Genomic DNA, 13478 nt, shown 5'->3' with positions numbered 1-13478 from the left:
ATTTTGGAATGCACAGTGTAGTGTCAGGGCCAGGCTGAAGGAGCCCAGCAGCAGCACAAAGCCTTGGATCAAAACCCATTCTTCCTCCATTGATGCAGCACAGGCTGATGTTCTACAAGCCTGGGGTAATCATGGGGCAGAAATAAAAAGCCAGCTGTGCTGTCCTGCCTCCTTGTGTAATGTGATTAGCATCAGAGGAGGAGATGGAAGCAGCTGAAGGAACAAATCCAAAACTTCCCTGAGACTCCATGGCAACCAGCCCTGGTGGGGACAGCAGGAAGCGGAAACATTTCAAAATAAAATTGCTTTGAATGACCTTCTGTTTGTGAGGGCTGGTGCCTGTTAAACCCTGATGGTCACAGGGACAGTTCAGGTGTCCAGGGTGTAGTGCAGTGCACGCTGCAAGCCTGAGCCCTGAGGAGACTGGAGAGAAGGAAAGGAGTGTGGAAAATGCTTCAGTATTTGGATCCCACAGATGTGCCCATGCAGCAGAATGCAGGTACTGTTCACATATTCCCTTGGAGTGTGGTTACAGGAATGTCAGATCTTGGGAGTCACAAGGATGTTCCTGCTCTGTGAGAATGGTGAGGAATGGCAGTGCTGGGTGTGTCTATGAAATTTAGCAGCAATCTTGTGTACGTGTTTTGCTCACAGCAGGGATTTGGGGAGCATTCTCCTGGCAGCACCTATGTTATTTCTAGAAAGATTTTATGGCTCTCCACTGCAGTACAGCCTTCACATCTGGTGCAGCTAATATATGTTGCACTAAAAATGTCCCTGATGAGTTATATCTGCTTAAAATACTTTTTCAGAATAATGCATGCTCCATTTCTTCTTGAAATTTACCCTGCACAAATGAGCCACCTGGGTTAGCACAGCTCCTAAGGATCTCTTCTTCTGTTGCTTGATTTTAAAATGATTTTTAGATACAATGTTTGCAGAATTTTCATTTAAAAGCCAGGCTAAACTAAAGCAAGTAAATGATGTCTGTTTGTTGGGAGGAATGATGTGAATTATGGTGTGATTTCAGATTGACCACAGGGACGCACCGTCCGAAGCCAACAATGAGCCCAGGCCAACACCAGCAGAAAATGGGGTGAATTTCACTGCCTCCCTCACCCCCAAACCAGCCACTCAGGTTGTGCACAGCCAGCCAGCACCAGGTAAAACCTAACAAACAACACAAAGGAAGAGAGGAAAAAAAGTCCCATCTTTTCTAAATTAGTCTGGGTAATATTTTTTCAAGTGCTTTGTGTCTAAAGAACAAAGGTGGGAAATTGTGTGTTTGTTTTGTTTGTCTAAAATAGGTAAAAACTTTCCCACCACTTTTCTCTGCTTCAAATATACAAATATCTTCTACTTAACAGTTGCATCGGTGGTGAAACTGAAATTCTTTATGAGCAAGAAAATATGCTGGGGGGTTTTTGTTGTTGCTGCAAGTGCAGGAATCTCTTGGAATTGTTTCTATGCACAGTGACATCTTACTGCACACACAAAACCCAGTCCTAGGCAGTGGTGTGATTTGTATTGACACATCTCCCGTAGCAAATGCTTGTTAAACACAGTGATTATGATTTTTATGGCTGCAGTATCTGCTGGATTCATGCTGTGTGCAGGAATTCTGCACTGCCACACGCTGTGTAATGTGGTTGTACTGCCAGCCTAATGTCGCTCACATGACTCCTGAGTGAGTGGTGTCAGGGAGTTCGTCCTCCTTATCAGTAACAGCGCAGCTCAGGTGGGGTTTGGAAGGTCACCTTTCTGTCTTCATGCTCCTCAAATGCCCAAAAGATGTCTTTTCTCCAGTGACTAAAGTCTGCCCATGTCAGGGTGTGTCCTGTGTCATCGGCCATGCTCTAACCCTCAAGCAGCACAATTGTGGCTGTTGTTTTAAAAGAATTGGAATTAAACATCTCTTTTACCTCTAGGTTCTGTGAAAGCACCTGCAAAGACAGAAGATCTTATCCAGAGTGTCCTCACAGGTAATAAATACACAGAATGAAGAATGACAAGCTTTCTTGTCAAGAAAAAGATATTTTTTATGAAATAGGCACCTGGCTTAGGCGTTTCTTCCAGTGAGTGGGACTGCAGTAACTCCTACAAAATGCACATGCCAAGTGTTCTTCCTCAGGGCTGAAGTAAACAATGTTTGGGCACATCTCATGAGATGGGTGCCAACAGGGAATATTTTAGGAATTGTGGTTTCATGACCACCAAGCTACCATCTAAGCCAGAAAAAAGAACAGCATTATTGTGAGAACAGGGGCTAAATTTGTTCTGAATGTAGTGAATAGTAGTGGAATCATTTTGTTACAGTGCTTTCAAGCTAGCTAGCTTATTTCAGATAAAACCACTCAGTTTATGCCATATTTCCTTCACCCCAGCAAACAAGCAGGGTTTGTTCATTGCTGCTGGTGGCAATCCCTGGCTCTGGCTGAAATCCTGCCCTGCTGGAGAGCTGAAGTGCCTTTTGTGATTGCCATTGCAGAGGTGGAGGCACAGACCATCGAGGAGCTGAAGCAGCAGAAGGCCTTTGTAAAGCTGCAGAAGAAGCACTACAAGGAGATGAAGGACCTGGTGAAGAGGCACCACAAGAAAACCACGGACCTGATCAAGGAGCATACGGCCAAGTACAACGAGATCCAGAACGACTACCTGCGGCGGAGGGCCGTGCTGGAGAAAACCGCCAAGAGGGACAGCAAGAAGCGGTGGGTGCGGCACCCTCCTCAGCACTGGCTGCTGGGGACCTGTCCTCAGGCACCTCTGCTGCTTGTAGGGTAGAGAATTCACACGGAGGGGGCAGAGCACAGAGCAATCCCCAGCAGCAGGTTCCTGGTTCATGGGGGAGGTGGGAGCGATGGCTCCATGGCGGAGCCCTGGGAAAGCTCAGGCCACAGCAGAGGGCACAGGTGTGGAACTGGGGGAAAGAGGCGCCTGGAGATGGTCAACACCTGACTGCTGATAAATCATGATTGATCTGGAGCACCTGGGAGTGTCCTAACGACTGCCTGGCTTTGCCCTGCAGGAACACCCCTTCTGTGCTTTCTCTTTCCAAGCCTTGCACCACCCTGTCTCCTTCTCTGTCCTGATACAACTTTTACATTCTTTATTAACTATTATTATCAATTTAAATGCAAAAACCTGCAATGAATTCTTACTAACCTTTCCACAATGATTTCCTTGTTCTTATGGTAGGAGGTGTATGTTAATAAAGATCAATTCCTAACTCCTGGCCAAGCATGTATACACACAGAGCCAGTCAGTGTCAAAGACTCTTGCAAATGAACTTTTTATTTCTCCCATTGGTGCATCCTTTTTGTCTTAACATCATTTATTTTTTAAAGTAACTAGATAAGCACTAAAGTCCACTTAACTTTTACATGAAATTGATGTAGGTGCAGTTCTTAAATATGATGATATTGAACAAACTTCTAAAAAAATTACTTTTTGGTAGAAGATATCAGAGAAAAAAGCTGCAAGCCTGCTCTGGCTGCCAGCCTTGTTGATAGTACCTCTAAATGTGAGTGACTGGGACTCAGGCCATGGCTTGTCCCTGGCAGGAGCTTTTTCATTTCTGCCTTCCTGATGTCACAATGTCACTGGCCTTAGAAGAGCTGGGCACTCCCAATATATCTGTGTTCTGCTGGCCTGCACTGCTGCCAGTTTTCAGCTTCCAGGTTCTGTATTTGAGTGTAACAAGCTCCCTTTAATGGCTGGCTGTCAGCTCCCAGCCCAGGGATGTTTTATTTTATCTGCAGTGTTTTCCACCACCAAAGTGGGTGACAGACAGTGGCAGGCACAACAACAGCACGTTTTTGCCTTTCCTCCTATTCACATCTAAGCAGAAAATCAAGCTGGATGAATACAATGACTCATTTGTTTTTGAGCAAGAAAGGGTTTGAGGTTTTTTGCTGTGTTTGGTCTGACTGCAAACCACTGCTGATGTCAGGCAGCAAAACCCTGCAGTCTCCTGTGGTGTCACAGATGGGGAGTTTATGTGCACATACTGACAAGTCTGGAGGTTACATGTCAAAAAAGGCGCAAATATGTTTTCAGGGATTTTCAGCCTTGCAATTACATATTATCTCAAGCAGCAGACTTCTAATAGAGCACAAGAGGATTTTTAATTTTTTTTAATTATTGCTGATACTATTTGCCTGTAACTGCAAAGTATAAATCACTGCTTCACAGGAGTCCCTGTATCAGATGGCCATAAAAATGTGTTGTCTCTGTCAGGAGCAATTTCTGCTTTCTTCCCTTGTCTAAAACTGAGCCAAGACTCAGTACAGCCTGAATTGTCTGCAGGAAGTTTGAAATATTTATTTATACACGTGCACAAGGGTTTTGTTGGTGTTGCTCTGAAGTTCCTTTAATGATCACATCCCATAAAAAGCAGCCAGTATTTCAGCCAGTGTTTAGAAACAGGCCTGATTCCTTTTTCCCAGAAATACAAGAGAAATGTCAGCTCTAAAATATGTGTTGTGCAATGGCATCATATGCTGACTGTAATATTCATTCACGCTGTCTTCTGGCTCTGAAATGTTTAAATTACCCTCACCCAGCACACTTAACCTCTTAGCAGAATATTCAAACACAATCAAAGCACGAGAAATAAAAGGAGGCTACCTTGGCACTGGTGTCCTCGGAGGGATGAGAGCAGGATCACATTATTCAGCAGAGGTAGCTCTGAGTGACAGCAGCTGCACACTTGAACCTGGGAGAGAGGAGAGAGGCAGAGCCAGCTCTGCACTGGAGTCTCTGCACATTTCTGAGGAGCAAACTCATTTTTCTCCCGTGTCAGCCCTCCCTGTTCAAGGTTTTGCTGTTTTGTCCATCTCCTGCGCTGCTCTGACGTTTCCCAGGCAACTGATTTAGCACCTGAGCCTGGCAGCAAACAACAGCAGGGCAGGGACACAGCAGCATCTCATTCCTGTCATGTGTTTTCCTTGGGTTTGCTTAGTGCTGGCCTCGGAGTGATACTGGATTTGCTGCTTAATTTTCTCCTGGGCAGTTTGGTGTCATCTTATCTCCTTTCACAGTTACATCTGTCCTTCCTTCTGTCTTAAAGAGTAAAACAGACCCAAGCTGTTCCTCAGTGTTGCTTTTTAGCTTCCTTCCTGTGTTTTTCCCTTTGTTTTTGTGTTTCTGCCTTGCTCCTGAGAGCTGCCTGTGTGAGCTCTGCTCCCCACTGGGGTGTGAGCTTTCCTTCTGGAGGCAGCAGCCCATGGAGCACTTTGCTGTGTGTGCTATGCATGGCATTTCCTGAAGGGGGGACAAAACACCAAATAAAGGGATGTTCCTGCATGTGAAGCATTTGGTAAATGCCGATGTAACGTTCAGCTTTTTAATTTATTGCTGAGTGGGTGCAGGGATGACTTTGTTTCCAAAATACTCAGCATTCACCCCTCCTGCTGGAGGCTGTGCAGCTTTGAAGTTCAGGTTCTGTCTGCAAGGGGATAAACAAGTTCCATGGGAAGTCTTGGCAGCTGCCTTTACAGCTCACTAAGTCTGGTTGCCACCACCCTGGTGGGTCAGTGGGATGAGGTTTAAAAGATGCAGCCATGCCATTAAGAAATCATTAATAACTTCTTTTTAACTCACTAGGGCTAAAATCTCCCATCTCCTTGCTCTGTGTGTGGTGCTGAGGAGCTCATTAGCAGGCAGTTTATACAGATGGGCCTTCAGCAGGCAGATTGGGCCAAGGGGAGGCAGGGTGGTGCCAGCCTGGTGACCTGTGCTGTTCCTCGCAGGTCTGAGACCAGCAGCCCTGACCACAGCTCCTCCACCATCGAGCAGGAGCTGGCGGCCCTGGACTCGGAGATGACCCAGAAGCTGGTGGAGCTGAAGGAGAAGCAGCAGCAGCAGCTGCTCAACCTCAGGCAGGAGCAGTACTACAGCGAGAAGTACCAGAAGCGGGAGCACATCAAGCTGGTAGGTTTGTGGTGTTGTGCTCCTGGGACACATTCTCATAGCTGGGGCTTCCTCCTGCCTGGGGTCCCTTGCAGAGCCCCATTCCCTGTGTTGTGCTGCAGCTCCAAGGGGCTGCTGTGTCACTCTGTCACTCCCAGCAGCTCAGAGGGCTTTGGGTGCGCAGCACAAAGGCAGCAGCATTGTTCCTCCCTCTGGTTACACAACTCTCCTTTTACTGCAGCTTTTGGATGAAGTTCCTGTTTTGTTCTGCCACTTTTCCAAACCTGCAATGCACAAGGAGGCAGGGTTAGCCAGGAAATAAATAGAAACACCGTGAAAATAGATTCAAACATTCCCCAGGACAGAGGGTTGTGCCAAAGAGTGTTGCTGTGGCAGATGAGCACTCTGAGGGGATGCAGGACACCTGGATACGGTGGAGAAATATTTTGCATTCATTGGTCCAGGTCAGCTTTGTTTTTACAGCTGGAGTTTGGCTGACAACTGCAGCAGGATCATAGGCCCTCTGAGCTGAAACAGAGGAGTTGGGCAAATGGAAGCTCATGCTCATGGACATTAGGCAGAAATGAACATTTTTTTAAAGGGTGTTATGGGAGTGCAAGCTGTTTATCAGCTCCAGACAGCCCCCTCTTGCAGTTTTTTCTGTTACCTGATGTTCTGCCTCCCTCCTGATGGGTGATTTGTCTGATTTGTCTCCTCTGCCCTGGCAGCCGCAAAGAGCAGGTAAGAGGAGTGATTTGTGATCTGTGTGTGCTACTGCTCAGCAGTGCCCTGCACAGGCTGATTTCCATGATAACAGCACAGAGCTGGGGTGTTTGTCCCCATCCTGTGAGTCTCAGTGCTCCAGGGTGGATGTGTGTACCCGCCCCAGGGACAGTCCCCATCCCACTGACAGCTGCTGGCTGCTTCTCAGAGATTTGGGCTTTTATAAAACAACCATTTTGGACCCACATAGTTGGGCTGATCTCCTGAGGTAACTCTTTTCTCATTCTAAAATGGGGAATGGCATTTCTCAAAGCCAAGGTACATTTCTGGCATTATCCTGTTGGGTGGTGGCACAGTAAATTCATTTTTTAGCACAGAACTTTTGGGCAGCTTTCCCTCTGAGCTGTGCAGGAGTTAATATTCCAATTCAAACTTGCCTTTCAGCTGAGAGGTTCTTTCTGATGGCTTTATTTTAGTGGGGAGCCTATTGTTGGTACCCTTCTGCTTTTATCTGTGGAATGAAAAGTTGGATCAGACCGGATGTGCCGTGTTACACACTCCTGGTTCATCTCCCTGGGAGGGTGATTTTACAAAATCAGACTTAACTAGAAGGGTGATCAAACCCTTTTAGGGTCCCAATTCCCACTTTATTCCCTGAGCTGGCCCAGGAGCCGTGCCCACAGCTCCCCTCCTGTCAGCATCCCCAGCACAGCTGTGCCCTTTGTTTCTGCTTTGGGCACCAAGGAGAATGAACCCACAGCAGATTTCACACAGTGACTCAGAGATTTTCCTTCTGTGACCAAAATGTAGGTTATGCTTCTCTGTGCTTGCCTTTCATACCTGCCATGTCTGGTTTTCAACATGCCCCTGACCACCCTGAAATCCAAAGCATTCCTTGTAATAATCCTCATTACAAGAGGAACATTTCGCATTTCGGCCCTCACAGAAAACCTGGATGTTCTGTCACACAGGAATTCAGCTGGCAATTAGCATTGTGTAAATTCAATTTGTGACCCCTCATGCTTTTTCACAGGCACTTTCATTCCTAGCAAAGGTAAAATACTTGAAATATATTTTGGTTTTATATTTAAAGTGTGTCACCTCGCTCTACAGAGGAGTAGCAGTTTCTGGGTGAGTTGGACATGCACCATTCTGGCTGAACTGCACAAGTTAATCATGTGTTTATACTGATAATGATGTTTGGTGCCTTTTGATCGTTGATAATTCATCTGGGAATGGTGTAACACTTTCCTGCCTCCTGCAGGCTTTTCAGGAAATTTAGCTGCCTCTATGGTGTTTAGCTGAAGATACATATTTTATTTTTGGGATTTTTCTAGCTAATTCAGAAGCTGACAGATGTAGCAGAGGAGTGTCAGAACAACCAGCTAAAGAAACTGAAGGAAACATGTGAAAAGTAAGTACTGTTGCCTTACCACTGATTGCTGCTCCTTGTGGGATTTGTTTGGATACTTTCTGTACTCCCCTTTATTTTTTTTGCTTTAGAGAAAAGAAAGAACTGAAGAAAAAAATGGACAAGAAGAGGCAGGAGAAGATCACAGAAGCAAAGTCCAAGGATAAAAATCAAATGGAAGAGTAAGTATATCCCTGGATCTATATCACTGCACAGGATTTTTCACAGCTGGTAACCAAAGGAAGGTCTTGACCCTAAATGCAAGGCAGCCTTCAGTCAGACCTCCCCAGAGTCCTTTCCCTGACAATAATTTCATTTCCTGGGGCTGCTCCAATCTCCTGTTCACGAGCTTTACTTTAGAGCAGTTAAAAATACAAGAGGAGCGAACAGAACAAAACCAAAAAGGAAACCCTCTAGTGTTTGAGTTTTACCATGTAACAGAGGCACAACTGTGTTTGGTTTGCTGCAGGTGAAAGGGTTTGCACAGGGTCTGGAGCCTCTCAAGAGAGAATCTGTATTTGGTACCCCTGAGAGGAAATCACAGACACACACAGTGAAGGGTTTCAGGTAGTTTCAGAATCAGCACATTAAAAATGTCAATAAACATCCTATTAAAAAAATAAAGATGAGAATAATTTATTATGGAAATGAGGAGAAATAGTTAACATAGTTAGAGCTGTTCAGAGGGCATGGAATTCATTTTAGAAGAGAGCAGCTGGCCATTGTGGAAATGCTGCAGCAGTGAAAATCAATTGCGGGAGGAAATGATTTGCTGAGAGGTAAATGTGGCACTGGTGACAAAGGCTCAGGGACACACAGATAGCTGTTCTTTTCTCTTGCCCTTTCATTTTTTTTCCTCATTTTTCCCAAGGACTTTCCTCTGTCAGGCTTTTCCAAGAGCCCTTGAGAGAGGTGAGATGGGAACCCCATTGAAAGTCAGCTTTCCCCTGTGTGTGACACAGCCTGTCCTCACTCTGGGAGCAGGGCACAGAGGTGTGAGACCTTCCTTCTGGTGGATCCCTTCTGACTCACTCTGCCTGCACTACTGCTCATCTAAAGCTTCTGCCCAACTTTGGGCAGAAATATTACACAGACTCACCGATTTCATTGTTTTTACTTCGTGTTCTGTAGGATTTAGGCAAACCATCCAGGGTTTGGCCTGGCAGAGAGCTCAGGCAGGTAAAAGCCATTGTGTTTAGCACAGTGGGATGTGCTGCTGTGCCTGCTGTAATGCTGGAATATTGCAGTAGTGCTGGAATAATTCACTAATGCTGGAATGCTTCCCCAGGGAGAAGACGGAGATGATCCGCTCCTACATCCAGGAGGTGGTGCAGTACATCAAGAGGGTAGGTCAGCCTCTGCTGCTGCTGGGGCAGGGAATGGCACCTTGCACCTGCAAGCTTGGGTTCTGCTGCAGGTTCTGGGCTTCAGCAGGAGGGCTCTGCACCTGCTGGCTCCCAGCAGATGCAGTGTAGGCTCTGCCTCCCATTCCAGGTAAAGGAAAGCTGGGATTCCAATTAAAGGAAAGCTGGGATTCCAATTAAAGGAAAACTGGGATTTGAAACAGCCCTTCATTAATTGTTAGTCAGCGCTTGGGGGATGGTGCTGAGGAGGGAAGAATTCAATACAATTTCATCTCTGAATATCCTGTGTGTATCTGTGGAAAATGCACCCATTTTTTTAATGGCCTTGCTGGCTGACGAATGCAAAGATTGCATAAGGAAAGTCAATGAACATTTAATTGCAGAGTATATATTAACTTTAATTGCATTAGTACAGTTACTGAAATGTAAAAAGCATTCTGTAAGTTCTGTAAACACCAATTAAAGAATTCTATTACGGTTGTTAGCTTTCCTGAAGCTACAGGTGGTTCACACCAGGCTGAAATCATGCCCTGCAGTGCTTTGGGCTGTAAAATCACTATGGAACGTGTGCAGCCATTGAATTCTTCTCTTAATTTCAATGCAGAGATAGTCATGTTCTAAAGTTGGCCCATTTTTGCTTAGAAGAGTCTGATTTAGGAAGCAGCCTAAAGAATTAAGTAAATTAAGTAGGTTTTGTTTCTGAGGGTGTTACTAAGTGAAGCCCAAAATTTGGAATTGAATAACATTAGAGTCTGCAGTAAGTCCTTCAGACATTTGTGATCCTGAATGTTACATGTAAATCTGATGTTCCACGTCCACACCTGACTGTTGCACAGCTGTGCTCAGGGATGCTCAGGCAGTGCTGTGTCATTTCAGCTTGGAATTGGTCACATTTTTGATGACAGTGTCTCAGTTCTGATGGGTGGGGTGTTTGTTGGGGGGGCAGGTGGGAGAGTGAGGATGTGCAATCCATGAACAAAGATCCTCTGCTCTTTTCTGACAGCTAGAAGATGCTCAGAGCAAAAGGCAGGAGAAACTTATAGAGAAACACAAGGAGATCCGCCAGCAAATACTGGATGAAAAGCCCAAGGTAAAGAGTTTTTGAACATGTTACAGTGCTAAAATTGTCCTTCAGGAGAGAAGGAGCTCTGGCTGCAGGTAGGCTGATGTTTGAACGTGAGGGAAGCACCAGAGGCCCCCTCAGTGGCAGCAGGGTGAGGGGAGGCAGGAGCAGCCCGTGGGGCACCCCTCCCTGCAGATGTGACAGGAGGGCTCTTTGCAGCACCCGTCTGATCAGGAGCTGTCGGTGCAGACGGTGCTGTGACCAGCAGAGTGTGCCCTTCCCTCCCCTGTGCCTGACTGCACAGAAGCAAAACACAGCTCCCACTGGAAGGACAGAGAGATATCTCCTTAGCATGCTGCCCCGGGTCCTGTGGCACCCCAGGAGGGATTGCTGTGGGACACAGGGAGCCTTCTTACAGGAGTAGTGCTTCACATTCCACACGGCTTGCTGGATTGATTGCCTCTGTTGGAGTTTATGCACTGCATCCACGTGTAACATTCTGAAATGCAGGTTCTGCTCCTTGGGCCTGGGGCTCCCTCTTGCTCCAGGTGGAGCTGGGGCAGCTTTGCCACCAGCCTCAGTGGAGAGGTTCAGATGCTGCACCTGATCTCCTGTAGGAACACCTGGCCATGGTCACACCTCCACATGGAGGGAAGCTTGTGTTCACAGGGCTCATGGCCGGGTGTAATCCTCCCAGCCCACTGTGTCACGTCTGCTCTCGTTGTTCTGCTCCTGCTCACACCTGTGTCCTTGGCTCAGCTCCATTCCCTGTCTGTGCCCACAGCCCCGGTGTTTCTGTGCCTGTGCCACAGCTGCAACTCTGGCACTGCCAGGGAGTCATCACTGCTGCCGTGGCATCTCTGGGGAGCAGCAGAGAGTAAGGCTAAGGGCTAAGAGTTTACACAGGTTTACAATAGTTTGGGAAAACAAAAATGTTTGCATTTCCAGTTTTCTACTCATGTTTGTAAAATGGTGCTTACAAAAAGCTGGAACTTTTTGGTGTTGTGGTCATCTTGTGGGTGTAAAAAGTATCCATATCTTTATGTTTAGTGCTGTGGGGTCATGAGTTCATCAGGCTTGTGAACTGGAATTTAAACACTGGAATTTAAAATGCCAAAGAATAATAATCAGTTAGTGCTTCTAGCACTGGATCCTTGGGCACTCAATTATTCTGCTTAGCTGTGTCCTTCCTTCTTGTCTTCTTTATTTTTTATTTTTAATTTATCCATGTACTGAGGAGTAGCATAAGGCACTGGAAATTTGTCACTGAGAACTTGAGCTGAATTTGGAGAGGTGCTGGGGCAGCCACGTTTGACTCTTTGATCAGTTCCCTCTGCCCAGGGCTGGCTGTGGGCACAGTGACAGCTCCAGATCCCTGTGGGCACAGATCAGCTCTGGATCAGCTCCAGATCCCTGTGCCCCTGCCCTCCCTCCTCTCAGGGCTGTGCTCACAGGGCCTGGCTCCAGGGCTTTTCCCTTTCCCCACACACTGGAACAGGCACCAGGCTCAATTTATGGTGCTGGTGCCTCCTGCTTGCATGAGAGGCTTTAGGAAAACATAATTACTCATTTTATTAAGTCTCTTTTTATGCTTTGCTCCGTGTCCATATTTCACTCCCATATTTGCCTCCTCAGTGCCGGGGTGGATGATGTAAAATAGATCAAATGATTTCCCAGCTGAGCAGAGCTGCTGTGTTTGCTGCAGGCTGCAGCCTTTCTGGGGGCTGCTTTTTCAACAGCCCAGCCTCTCCTGCTTCAAACACCCACTGAAATTTATGCTGCCTGTGTTAAAAGGCTTTTCTGGCAGCATCAACTCAGCCCCAAACAAAGAGTTCAATATATTAAGAGGGAAAGAATTTTCAGTATTCTCAGCAATGATTCCACTGGAGACAGATCTGCTGTCATCCCTCAGTGCTGCTGGGTTATTTATTGGTGCTCCCAGTGTGTTGTTGTGCTCTGAGTGTGCTCACAGCCCTTTCCCAGCCAGGGAGGATGCTGTGGCACCCAGTGTTGCCAGCACACTGCCACAGCCTCTCCCATCGTAGTGGCTTTTCTCTGAGTTAGCAGCTTCCTCTCCTGTGGTGTGTGCAGGGCACCAGGAGAACATCTGCCTTGGAGTGCTGATGTGTTAGAAACTGCACAACCTGGATGCAGAGTAGCTCCCTGTCCTGGAGGCTGCTTTGGTTTGGTTTGTTTTGTTTAAAATATCACAGGGTTAGCTGAAAGTGCTTAACCCAGGGCTGATTTATAGCCCTAAGCTCTGCCTCTCCCTCACATGTATCATTTCTTTCTAGTGTTTCGATGTGAGACTGTTTTGCAGCTTCTATTTGCAGGGCTATTGTATAAAAAAGAGCTTTTTTGCTCCTGTGAGAGTTGGAGATTTCCTGAACTGGTACTTTTAGGGAAAAGGCTGGAAACAGCTCCTTGTGGTGCTGCAGGAGCCAGGGCAGGATGGGCTTTAGTGAGCCCAGAGGTGGCTCTGTGTGTGATGGCAGTGACACAGTGACCTCTGTGTGTGATGGCAGTGACACACTGACCTGTGACCCTGCACAGCCTGGGGGTTACAGCCAGGTGTGGAACCAGGTTCTGTAGTTCCAGGCTCTGTAGTTCCAGGTGTAGTTCCAGGTTCTGTAGAACCAGATTCTGTAGTTCCAGGTTCCCTCCTGCTGGCTTTTCCTGACAGCACCATCACCAAGCAAGGCCATATTGTATTTTCTCTTCTCTCACTCCCTGTTTTTCCTTACATTATCTCCTGGCAGCTCTATTATCTGTCACAACTTGTATTTTCTTTCTCTCCCACCCTCGTGCTCTGTCTCCTCCTCTCAGTCACTGATGCACATGGAGCTTGTCCTGTCCTTACCTTGTCCCCTGGGCTGCTCCTGCCTGCAGTGGGAGGGGTGCCCAGGGATGCCCAGCTCCGTGCCCTGCATGTGTCAGGTCAGGGAGGGATTTTGGATCCTGCATGTGGCACAGAGAGTGCCCAGGATGGGCATGGCACACATGGCTC

The 13478-nt window shown here is 46.9% G+C and overlaps 1 protein-coding gene across 3 annotated transcripts in view; it reads left to right on the top strand.

Moving 5' to 3' along the window:
• PLCB1 (phospholipase C beta 1) overlaps positions 1 to 13478 on the top strand; it is a 281025-nt gene that overhangs the window by 223994 nt on the left and 43553 nt on the right. For all 3 annotated transcript variants that reach the window (XM_058020248.1, XM_058020251.1, XM_058020249.1), the window contains exons 24-31: positions 1031 to 1163; positions 1929 to 1982; positions 2489 to 2708; positions 5751 to 5931; positions 7971 to 8047; positions 8137 to 8226; positions 9333 to 9390; positions 10412 to 10498. In XM_058020248.1, the coding sequence (XP_057876231.1) occupies positions 1031 to 1163; positions 1929 to 1982; positions 2489 to 2708; positions 5751 to 5931; positions 7971 to 8047; positions 8137 to 8226; positions 9333 to 9390; positions 10412 to 10498 (900 nt within the window). The remainder of the gene's footprint in view (positions 1 to 1030; positions 1164 to 1928; positions 1983 to 2488; positions 2709 to 5750; positions 5932 to 7970; positions 8048 to 8136; positions 8227 to 9332; positions 9391 to 10411; positions 10499 to 13478) is intronic.

This window comes from Melospiza georgiana, chromosome 3 (genome assembly GCF_028018845.1).
Source record: "Melospiza georgiana isolate bMelGeo1 chromosome 3, bMelGeo1.pri, whole genome shotgun sequence".
NCBI classification, from domain to species: Eukaryota; Metazoa; Chordata; class Aves; order Passeriformes; family Passerellidae; genus Melospiza; species Melospiza georgiana.
This window is presented reverse-complemented; position numbering and strand designations above follow the sequence as displayed.